The 12,795-nt window shown below is 36.8% G+C and overlaps 1 protein-coding gene across 2 annotated transcripts in view; it reads right to left on the bottom strand.

Moving 5' to 3' along the window:
* Window positions 1–1,002: 1,002 nt before the first annotated feature.
* LOC127838917 (palmitoyltransferase ZDHHC8B-like) overlaps window positions 1,003–12,795 on the bottom strand; it is a 37,347-nt gene continuing 25,554 nt past the window's right edge. The window contains exons 5-8 of one of the 2 annotated variants that reach the window (XM_052367039.1): window positions 11,973–12,075; window positions 8,703–8,794; window positions 8,246–8,375; window positions 1,003–4,141 (exon numbers count right to left, since the gene is read on the bottom strand). In XM_052367039.1, the coding sequence (XP_052222999.1) occupies window positions 3,152–4,141; window positions 8,246–8,375; window positions 8,703–8,794; window positions 11,973–12,075 (1,315 nt within the window). In that variant the 3' untranslated portion in view covers window positions 1,003–3,151. The remainder of the gene's footprint in view (window positions 4,142–8,245; window positions 8,376–8,702; window positions 8,795–11,972; window positions 12,076–12,795) is intronic. The other variant, XM_052367050.1, reaches the window with a different exon arrangement.

Genomic DNA, 12,795 nt, shown 5'->3' with positions numbered 1-12,795 from the left:
CACTCAAAATGTGCAGCTCCACGAGAAGTATGTAAGAGATTGAATGGAGAATATTTTTTTTTGACCTTTATCCTTGAAGGATGACCTTGACCTTTCACCAAAATGTGCAGCTCCACAAGATACACATGCATGCCAAATATGAAGTTGCTGTGTTCAATATTAAACATGGGCTGTTTGTAAAACATGCATGCCCCCCATATGGGCTGTCAGTTTTAGTGGCAGCCATTATGTGAATACGTTTTTTGTCACTTTGACCTTTGACCTAGTGACCTGAAAATCAATAGGGGTCATCTGCCAGTCATGATCAATGTACCTATGAAGTTTCATGATCCTAGGCGTAAGCGTTCTTGAGTTATCATCCGGATACCATTTTACTGGTTTGAGTCACTGTAACCATTGACCTAGTGACCTGAAAATCAATAGGGGTCATCTGTGAGTCATGATCAATGTACCTTTGAAGTTTCATGATCCCAGGCGTAAGCGTTCTTGAGTTATCATCCGGAAACCATTTTTCCGTGTCGAGTCACCGTGACCTTTGACCTAGTGACCTGAAAATCAATAGGGGTCATCTGCAGTCATGATCAATGTACCTATTAAGTTTCATGATCCTAGGCGTAAGCGTTCTTGAGTTATCATCTGGAAACCATTCGGTGGACGGACGAACGGACCAACCGACCGACATGTGCAAAACAATATACCCCCTCTTATTCGAGTGGGGGCATAAAAAGTTATGATAAAAAACTTTGAAAATACAATGATTTTTGACCTTTGACCTTGAAGGATGACATTGATTTTTCACCACTCAAAACGAGCAGCTCCATGAGATACACATGCATGGTAAATATCAAGTTGGTATGTTCAATATTGCAAAAGTTATCAAACTTAAACCAAGGTTAAAGTTTTGGACAGACAGACAGGACAAAAACAATATACCCCCGATCTATAGATCCGGGGGCATAAAAAAACAAGTTGTAATTATGGAACAAACACAGGAAAACTTCAAATAGTTATTAAATTTATTCATTTTCTGTTAAAAATACATTTAAAACAAAATACATCAAGAATACAACATACTAAAATACACTAAATAAAAAAATGTGAGTTCCATTACAAAGGCAACACAATGAGTAACACAAATGGAATGACTACTACAGTATTACCATGAAATATCGAAATTAAAAGGCAGGCCATATGGTGAACACTTCAAAATGGTCCTGGCTCTGGGTAAACAGTGCTAAATGCATGTGCCTAAAGTGTCGTCCAAGATTAGAATGTGCAGCAAGCACAGGCTACTCAGGGTTGACACTTTCCACATATTGTAGACTTTCCCTTAAAAGAGACTTCCTTTAAATAAAAAATCCATATCAGCTGGAAAATGTCGTCCACAGGCATATCTGGGACAGCTCTTTAGCATTCATTCAACCCCATTTCACCACAGCATGGTTCATAAATACAAGTACACAAAACTTTGCCAAGCTCAGAAATAAGCAAAGTTTATCCTCAAGTGAAGTGATAAAGATTATGGATACAATTATAGCAATGTAAATAAAACAATTTCTTAGTATTGTGAGATGTGACATTGTGAGATGAGGATGTTCATTTTCTAATACAAATATTTTGAAAAAAAAAATTAAATATATTAAATATTTGATTGATTCATTAAAGAAAATTAAAATAAACTTTCCAGCACAATGTGACCTCATTGTTCCCCACTCCAAGGAGCTCTACACACAGACACATGCTAGTAGTGTACGAACGGACATTCACCTGTCAAGGGTTGACAGAAAACTAATTAAAACCAGTATTGATATGTTTTGTCAATTCAAGTATTGCCATTTAACATCTGCATGGCTAAATAACCATATGAATGTATAAAAGTCATGTTACTTTAACTAAAACTTCATTCAATGAAAGTCTGCAGTACATAAACTCTGTCGTGTCTGTTTTCATAGATCAATACACAAATACAGAATTTTTATGATCAAGAGAGGCAGACATCTCAAAATACAAAGACTTAACAGCAAAATACTTAGACACATATGTTGTGTAAATTGGAAGATGGAATTCTCACATTTCAGGTCTTTCTGCTCATGGATGTTTTATTATGCAAATGCCATGAATGAGATACCAAATGGTTGTCACAGCTTTAGGACTTACAAGCAATCCTCTATCGGTGAGGAGAAATCCATTTGTGATGATCTCAAAAGTACATTGTGTGACCTTATATGCCATGGTAAATGATTAATTGACTTTGTTTTCATGACAAATATACTTAATGTATATAATGTATCCTCATGACTTTCTTGTGATCTATGAATCATATAACAAGACTGCTTGTGAACAAGGTAGGGCCATGAAAAGACAATAAGAGGGCACAAATGTACCACTGTTTGCTCTAAATCAAATATAGGAATTTAAAACTGTAATAGCACGCATCATGTTCAACTGAGCTTGGTTCTAGGAAAACAGGGCTTAATGCATTAGCGTTGAGTGTCGTCCTTGATAAGCCTGTGCAGTCCTCACAAGCCAATCAGGGATGACACTGTCTGTCGAGAATAGATTTTAGCTAAGAAGAAACTTCCTTCTTACTAAAAATACAATAAAAGCAGGAAGTGTGGTCACTGACTAACCTATGCCGATTGCACATGCATTAAGCCCCTTTTTCCCACAACAAGGCTCAAATAATGGCATTCTGCTGCATTTGCAGTTTCAATTAACATATTAACAATAATACGTGTGCAATGCAGAAAAAAAGCCATCAAATGCATTTTTTTTTACAAATAATAACTGTAAATTACACATTCTCCAATGGAGAACTGTACATTCAAAGTGAGAACTTTCTGTAAGCTGGAGAGGATATATGTACAAATGCAAGAGCAGATAGCCAGAAAAATGTCACAGACTAGTGTCAAGTCACCATCACATATAGCACATCATAAATGACACATTAAAAGTACACATCAAAGTACAGAGGTACATCGTTATCTTCTTCATTTTCCAAACATCCATAATTTTATATAAATACAAAAAGGCTATTGTACAAACAATGATATTTTTAAGCAATTTCAAATTGGACCATCTGTAGTAGCCTCACAAAAACCCTACAAAACTATTATTTGGATAATAAAAACACCCACAAATATTTGAACATTTACACAGAAATTTCATATGTAGCATCGTATACACTCTTTTTCTTTTCCTCGGCTTTCTGATTTTTATTTGTATTTTGTTGTGCAAATCTATTTGTGTTATTTTGCATGTTATTTTGGTCGTTTTCTCGAGCGTTCAACATAACCCCACTCATTTCAAGCGCCTTCACAAAGGACATGGGTCTCTTGTAGTCCGTGTCATCCCCGCTCTCTGCAGCGTAAGCACCCTGACCACTGTACCCTCTAGCCTGCGCATATGCACCCTGACCACCAGACCCTCTAGCCTGCCCAGGCAGGGTCTGAACAACGTCACGCCGAGGGTTTCGCCCTACCCCAGGCCGGTCTAGATTATCCTGTGATCGTCTTGTCCTGGCATCAGGACGGTCAAGGTTATCCTGGGATCGTCTCGTCCTGGAATCAGGATAGCGGACATTCCCGTTGTTACCTGGTGGTGAAGTGTAGATCCTGTCAGCGTCCCGAAACCGCTCCTCACTAGCACTTCGTACTGGGTGTCCATTACTTCTATATTGCCTATATGGTGCTGTGGTTGATGTGTTTGAACTGTAGGCAGGCTGTGATTGACCTATAGGTGGTTTACTGAGCTCAGTTTTAGACACTTTGGGACTATTCACATTTGTTCTAGGTTTTGAGCTTTTGGTAGGTGAACAATCATCTTCTGGTTCCGCTAAAGGTGGTTTCACTCCTCGCCCTGAAGTAGAGTTGGCCACGTGCTGGCGCGACTGATTCCTGTCATATTGTGCATCCCTGCGCAGGCTACTCTCTGGACTGGCCTTGAGTTGTTGATAGCTGGCTCCGACCGAGGATGTCTGGATTAGAGGCTGCGAAGTGTCAAAAAGATTTGTGTAAGAGGCGGATTGCTTTTGTTTGGAGGGAGCAATATCAATGCTAAGACTCTCGTGGGAAGGGGAAGCATCCTCCTCATTATTGTCATCGTAATCCTCGACGAGTGATAGACGCATGCCATCTCGGTCCTGTCGTGCAAAGAATGATGGCAATATTAGTGGAGAAGGCAGAGCAGTATGGAAGCCTGCACAACACCGGTGTCAGCATGTCAATGACCGGTGTTGTGGCTCTACATAATCACATATAACAAATACACAGACACAAACTGTCCAGCACCTGATTGGTAACTAAGATCTGCGCGTACTATACAGGTGTGATAGCACTATACAGGTGTCAGAGTTCCCTGTGGAAGAAAACAGGTATGTGTTAATCTGAAGACACTCAACAAATAGTGCATACTGATATACCACCACAAGTGGGGCGAATTGCAAATTCTCACTAAAGAAACTTAAAATTTTAGTATCTGGAACATATTTAGGAGTGAAGCAGTCCTGTAAACTATATTATTAATGACTGTCAATAGTGGTCATGGAAACCATAGAAATGCCCACATCTTGGAATTTAACCAAAACAAATTATTGAATAATTTCTTTTGGCAAATTTAAAATAGTTTCATTTGTAAATTATCGGGACGGGTGATGCTCCCCAAAGGTTTTTTTTGTCACAATAATGCACTATATATTCAGATAAAAGGAAACGTCTTGAGGGCACAGTAGTTGGATGGACAAGAATTTTTTACACAAAACTTTTAAAGGGCCATAACTCTGTGAAAAATCATCTGACCAGAACCCGCTGATAATATGCACATCTCCTTTTGGTAGTGAAGCTTCCCATAAAGTTTCATTGAATTCCGGTCATTAGTTGCTGAGAAATAGCCCAGACAAAAATTGTGCACAGATGGACAGACGAAGCAGCGACTATATGCTCCCCCCAAAATAAATTTTGGGGGAGCATAAAAAGTGAAAAAAACTTTAATTGGAAAAAAGAGAATATGATGAAAAGTGTCTCATAGCGCTAACATAATTCTTAAATAACAAAGTAACCTGGTAGAAGTGTCACAACAACAAGCAACAACACTGCAGGCTTTCTGTACAACAATCAACGGGAAATCCTTTAATGCAAGAAGACATCTTAACCCTTTCCCACTCAGAAGCAAAGTGAAAATGGCTAAGTGCAAACAGCATAAAACCAGAAAAGCCTAGGAGAAACTCGCATTCTGTTCAGGTTTTATGCTGTTTGCTACTCATCAGTATCTAAGGGTTGGAAATGAAGCCTTTAAAACTTATATCTAGTAAGAAAGGTCTTTACTTTCTAAGGGACTACAATGCGTCAAAATACGTATCTAAGTGGAAAAGGATTAAATACATCATATCAATATGATAATAATTCATTTGAGCCACTCTCTGAGAAACAAGTCTTAACCCTTTGCATGCTGGGAAATTTGTCGTCTGCTAAAATGTCGTCTGCAGAATTTCTAAAATTACCATTTTCTTCGATTTTTTTCCAAAGAATACTATCAGAATAGCAAACAGTTTGGATCCTGATGAGACGCCACGTTCTGTGGCGTCTCATCTGGATCCAAACTGTTTGCAAAGGCCTTCAAATTTGGTTCCCGCACTGAAAGGGTTAATGCAGGTGAGTAAAGTATATTCCTAGATTAGCCTGAGCAGTCCGCACAGGCTAAACAGGTTTGATACTTTCCACCTGAACTGGAATTTCACTAGGACGAGACTTCCTTTAAACAAAAAAATCCATAAAAGTAGAAAGTGTGTTTAATGATTAGCCTGTGTGAACTCCCCAGGCTAATCTGGGATAACATTTTTCAGACATGCATTAAGGGCAGTTTTCTGAGAGCACGGCTCATTGAAACCATGAGCAGTAAGCACCAAGGAAGTTATCTGGGTCACAACATCAGCTGCATGCCTGAAACATTTAACACAAAGTCAGGGCTGCACCATAAAACAGTAAAATCTCTCATCATAGATGTATTGTATGTGAATCAGTGCAGGTATTATATTTATACAAATGGCCTGTGACATTTCTAAATGAGATACCCAGTTACATGTATTTCCCAGATTGGAATGTGAGTTTCCCTTCTGTTCAGGTAACCAATGTGACCAAGGAATGAAGATCATACATGTACCAGCAAATACCAATGTATGGATTGACTGGACAAATGCTGAACATTTACAGTACTTTTCACACTGTAATGAAACACACATCTCACAACTAAACAGGTTTAACTCCTTGAACAATAAGTTTTTTTCCTGTTCAAATTCAGGAACAGTAAACGGCCCCATTGAAAATAGAAAAAAAAATTACCAATTGAAGGTTTCCAAACAAATTAATTTGTTTAGATCTCAGCATTTAGTTCATCTCCTCATCTCCCATACATCATTTGAACCTTTGTAAATATAAAATCCAACACACTTTTATTTTTAATTTTGAAGCATTTGTTAGGAAAATAACAACAACACTAATTTTCCAATCTTAGTAAAAACACTGCAATTTTCCCAATCCACAGGAACCGCGTCCCATTCTCAAATGGTGAAAAAAAAACACAACTGAAAACATACTGGTATACTAAATAATTGTGTCGTTTGATTGTTCAGCTTTGTTTATGTATATCCATGTTTCTTTTTTCCTTCAATGATTTTTTTTAATAATTATACAAGACATGTGTACATAGGTCCTAAGGACAGTGAAGCCCATTCCACTCTTGCCTCAATATTCAGTGTATTCCAAAGGCAAGCTGTTTTCATAGTCAGATCTGAGTTATGACCTTGACCTTTGAGTTAGGAAGACATACAACACTTTGTGTTAAGATGGAAAACATTTGTGCAAAGTTAATTTAAAATCCATGAATGTATTGCAACGTTATTGGTGAAGCAGGAATGTTCAAGCTATTTTGTGGCCAAATTTGACATAATGTCTCCCAATAATGTTCATAAGTGGTAAGATATTTAAAAATTGCATGATTAATGACAAGTTACAGTCTAGGCAAGTTATTCTATGGCCAAATGTTAACTTTGACCTCTAAGTGTTAGCTTATCTTTTTAAGTTAAGGAGATAGGTGCTACATGAGACATATTGTCTTATTATTAACATTTATGCAAAGTTACTTTAAAATCCATTAGCATATGGCAAAGATATGGCTAAGACAAGAATGTTCAAGCTGTGTTATATACGAATCTGACCTTTGACCATTAAATGTGACCTTGTAACCTTGACCTTTGAGGTAGCGAGGAAGGTGTTTACACACAACACATCCTTTTATGATGTTTAACATTTGTAAAGTTATTTAAAAAATCCATCAATACAGGGAAAAGTTATGGTTTAGACAGAGCGTTTAAAACAGTAAGACAGCGCAGGGACGGACAGTGCGGCTGCTAAACACTGCATTCTTAGGAAGGCACACAAAAATCTGCTCCAAAGTCAGTGGCCATCCTAGAACAAAGATTCACAGGGCAGAAATCCTCAAAAACAAGTGTATGTGTAAATATTGAAAACAAAGTCTCATTTAAAATCCTCTTCAGATACAATGTATTTATCACATGCCATACCCTGTTTCCCATTTAATAAAACCATTACATATTTTTTTATATTACACATGTGTAATACAACATTTTTAAGCGTTTTCATTGGCTTAGTTTTCGTTTATTGACCGATCGCATATTGTTACTTTGCTGAAATGATGTTGCAACGTAAAATGACATCATGAAATGTAAACAAAATTCGGGATTTATCGTTATGTTTGTGTAAATATTTATTTGATTTGCTCATTTAAAAGCATGTGATAATAAAAAAAGATCTGACACTCGTTGTCATATACCATATTTTATTAAACTCTTCCAGGAAATTCGTTAGAAGGCTCGCCAAAGGCTCGTTTACTTACAAAATTCCTGAACCCGTTTAATAACATATGGTATGATATGACAACATCCTTTAAAATAACATATCAACCTGAGTTTACAATCAACATGTTTAGGGAAGGTTATTGAATTTTGATCCTTCCCAAAGCAATAAAATGTTGAAGTCATAAAGTGAACAAGGAATAATAGTAAGGTACATGCGTAGGAGAACTTGTTAAAAAATACAAGAAATAAGCATTTAAATCGGATAAACTAATACAGGTAAATCTTAATTAACAAGGGACAAATAAACTACAACATAGTTGACACATGCTCTGACAATTAATAAAAGTACTCTTTTGTAAAGAAATCACTACTTACATTTTTTACATTACGTTTTACACCATTGCTAGTGTCTGCATACATTTTGACTTCTTTATCAGCTGCTATATACGTGACCTTAGTTGAATCTAACTGTATAGTCCTTGTTTTTCTTACATATGACTTTAACCTGTAAATATCAGAGTACAGAGGTCTCATGAAGTGCAAAAACTACCAATAATTTAAATAATATATTAAAGCCACACAAGTCATGACTTAGCAAAGACATCTGATAATATGTTGCATCAAGGCTTAGGCTGTAGAAGGTGTTGGTATGCTATACAAGGTGTTGGTGTGTCAAAAAATCAATATCTTTACTACAGAGCTGAACAGGTTCAATATTTGTAACTTAATGCATGTAAACAACAATAAAAATACATCGAATTTATAACCACAGATTTCAAATGAATCGAAGTTCAGCAGCCGTATGAAAGTATTGCAGTAAATAAACACTTACTTTGGCCACACTGGTCCAAATAAAACATATCTACAGTTTTGGGAACATCCTCTTGTGAATGGATTATGACCTCCTTTAAACTTCCCTGTCACCTGAAGGTTGGAAAAATATCAAGTGAAACAAGTTTTAAATTTACTTGCAAATTATTACTTAATATATAAACACTGCATGAATATATTGCAGAAGAATATTATGTGAAACAAGAGCTGTCTCCATAATATGAAATATGCCCCCAATAAACGCTTTGATAGAAGTTATGAGCATTTTTCGAAACCTAAACGCAGACCCTAAGTTCAAGGTCAAGGTCACAGATGTCAAAATTTGTGTGCATGTGGAAAGGCCTTGTCCATATACACATGCATACCAAATATGAACGTAACATCTGAAGGGACATAGAAGTTATGTGCATTTTTCAAAACCTAAACGCAAAAGTGTGACGGACAGACAGACGGACGGACAAACGGACGGACAGTGTGACTGCTATATGCCGCCATATCGAGGGCGTAAATAGCACAGCACCATTATTCTGTAAAACACGTATGCCCCCATCTCCCCCGCGACTTGAAGGAAAGTTGTCTCTATGACAATGACCTTAGATCTGTTGCTTTGAAAATAATAACGAGTCCTCTTTCTTTGACACTAAGCAGATAACTACTTTATATAATCTTAAGATATAATGTCAATACCAATTTCATCATACAAGTCTTGTGACCTTGACCTTTGACCTGATGACCTCAATCTTAAGAGCTGTATTCCTTTCCACTTAAACAACCATTAAACCAATTTGCATAATTGGTCAAAGCGTTCTTAGTATACCATGAGAATGAATTTCCTTTCACAGGCCCTTGCTACAAACCCCTTTGACCTATAAATTAAAAGGCATCATTCCAGCAACCAGCATACCAATTTAGATAACTGTCTGTCGAAGTGTTCTGACAAAATAGAGTCCCAAAACGAATTTCCTATAACAAGCCCATGACACCTTTTACCCTTTGACCTAAAAATCAACAGGCATCTTCTCTTTCTCAGAAGAAACCACTATTCCAATTACCATGATTTCAGATCAATGCATTCTTAAGATTTCATGTGGAAACAAATTTACTATGACCCAAAATTACATGAACCAGTGACCTCAATCTTCTACCTTTTAACCTCCAAATCAAAGGGCATCTTTATTTCCAATCATAGCAATTTGTAGGGTTGAAGGTAAAAGTTCTCTAGATATCACGCAGAAATGAAAGGTCTACTGACCAACCTACCGACCATCCCAACCATCGACTCACAATATAACAAGAGCACCGCCTTGCGGGTGCAGACCGCTCATCTATTTTCTTTTTAAAGGTGAAGGGACTCTCAATTTCAATCACAAAGGAGGGAGGGGATGAGCGGAGAGGGGTGTAAAGCGTGGGGGTGTGGACATGTATTACATTATCTTCAAAAAAATGCGGAAAAAAAAATGCAAAAAAATGCTAAAAAAATTTCAGGGGTGGGATGGGGGTGGGTGGGGGGGAGGGGATTCTTGAGTGCCATGGTTGGACGGTATTTAAAAAATAAAATAATAAAAATAAATATTTGTGTTTTTTAACCGTTCCAAAAAAAAATAATTTGGGGGGGGGTGGGGTGGGGGGGGGATGTATAGTGTGAGGGTGTGGTGGTCATTTGTGAGATGATCTTAAAAAAAAAAAATTAGGGGGGTGGAGGGAGGGCACGGGGGATGGTTTGGGTGGAGTCTATTGTGGTATGTCAGGTAAGAGTAGTTTTGTCAAAGTATCAATCAAATCTAATCATAAATAAAGAAGTTATGGCAATTTTAGCAAAATTTAATAATTTGACCTTGAGAGTCAAGGTCATTCAAAGGTCAAGGTAAAATATAACTTGCCAGGTACAGTTACCTCATGATAGCATGAAAATATTTGAAGTTTGAAAGCAATAGCCTTAATACTTTAGAAGTTAAGTGGATCGAAACATAAAATTTAACCATATATTCAAAGTTACTAAGTCAAAAAAGGGCCATAATTCCGTAACAATTACAACCAGAGTTATACAACTTGTCCTTTTACTGAACCCTTATGATAGTTTGCGAGTGTTCCAAGTATGAAAGCAATATCTATGATACTTTAGGGGTAAAGTGGACCAAAACACAAAACTTAACCAAATATTCAATTTTCTAAGTATAAAGGGCCCATAATTCCGTCCAAATGCCAGTCAGAGTTACATAACTTTGCCTGCACAGTCCCCTTATGATAGTTAATAAGTGTTGCAAGTATGAAAGCAATAGCTTTGATACTGTAGGAATAAAGTGGACCTAAACACAAAACTTAACCAAATTTTCTATTTTCTAAGTATAAAAAGGGCACATAATTCTGTCAAAATGCCAGTCAGAGTTACATAACTTTGCCTGCACAGTCCCCTTATAATAGTTAGTAAGTGTTGCAAGTATGAAAGCAATAGCTTTGATACTTAAGGAATAAAATGGACCTAAACACAAAACTTAACCAAAATTTTTAATTTTCTAAGTATAAAAAGGGCACATAATTCTGTCAAAATGAACGCCAGAGTTACCTAACTTTGCCTGCCCAGTCCCCTCATGATAGTAAGTAAGTGTACCAAGTTTGAATGCAATAGCATTGACACTTTCTGAGAAAAATTGAACCTAAACGCAAAACTTAACCGGACGCCGACGCCAAGGTGATGACAATAGATGAGCTAAAAATGAAAACCAATATACCAACACTTCTTCTGACGAGAGTATATTTACTGTTTCTCATAAGTTTATATATGCAAAATTAGTTTGTCTTGTTTACAATTATAATTTTAAATAGGGAGTTTTATTTTGTCCTTTTTCCCTTTATGTTGTACTTCTCCTTAAAACTTGCTTTTATAGGCAAAATGCGGAACAGTAATTGCACAAATATGTCACTCATAATGTTTAACCAAAACCACAGAAACAGGAATATTGCCTGTAATATACAATGAGACAATCATTATGTGAGCCTAGTTCTGGGAAAACTGGGCTTAATGCATGTGCGTTAAGTGTCGTCCCCGATTAGCCTGTGTAGTCTGAACAGGCAACTCAGAGAAAACACTTTCTGTTTTTATGGAGTTTTTCGTTTAAATTAAGTTGCTTTTAAACAAAAATCAAGTAAAGGCTGAAAGTGTCATCCCTGTTTACTTTTTGCACACGCAATGAGGCCAGTTTTCCTAGATCTAGACCTATATGTTTGATGAGCTTCATCACATACAGCTATGCTGTCCTAACCCGATATGTACCTGTTCATTTGTAGTTCTCCCACGTGACACCAGCACAATGTGGAAACAGGTGAGACCACCTACTGGCAGCACCAGTAGGCCTATGATACACATGGTCACAATGCTGAAAGTAAACATTAACATGACCTTCTAAAATTGAATTGTGGGATCTGACTCTATTTGATGTCCAATCCAGACTGAGGTATTCCCATTTAGCATATGTATATCATATCAAATGATGGGTATGTATCAGAAGCTGTCCTTATTTTATGACAAAACAAGAGATGTGTTTGTCAGAAACTCAATGCCCCCTACTGCCCCGATTTGATTTATTGATTTATTTTTTATCATTTGGCAGGTACAGATAATTATCTCCCTTTAAAGTTTATAACTTGCCTTGGATTTGGTCTTTTGACCTTGAATGATGACCTTGACCTTTCACCACTCAAAATGTGCAGCTCCATGAGATACACATGCATGCCAAATATCAAGTTTCTATCTTCAATATTGCAAAAGTTATCGCAAAACTTTAACCTAGGTTAAAGTTTTGGGACAGAATGACAGACAGGCCAAAAACAATATGATCATTCAATGCGGGGGCATAAAAATCAAAAAGTAAATATTGGTTTAAATGAACTGCAAAATATCCAAACTATAATCTCAAAATTGGCAAAAGTAAAAGTTTTCTTGCATTTGACTGCAATTAAATTATATATCTATTTAGTGACATGCAAAATAATTTTGACAGATGAAACGTGCTCATTTAAACCTCTGGTGGTATAATTCACAGGATAATATCTTTGAGCTTGATTGGACCATTACAAAAACACATATGGCTTTTTAG

The sequence above is a fragment of the Dreissena polymorpha genome, chromosome 1 (genome assembly GCF_020536995.1).
Source record: "Dreissena polymorpha isolate Duluth1 chromosome 1, UMN_Dpol_1.0, whole genome shotgun sequence".
Classification (NCBI taxonomy): Eukaryota; Metazoa; Mollusca; class Bivalvia; order Myida; family Dreissenidae; genus Dreissena; species Dreissena polymorpha.
This window is presented reverse-complemented; position numbering and strand designations above follow the sequence as displayed.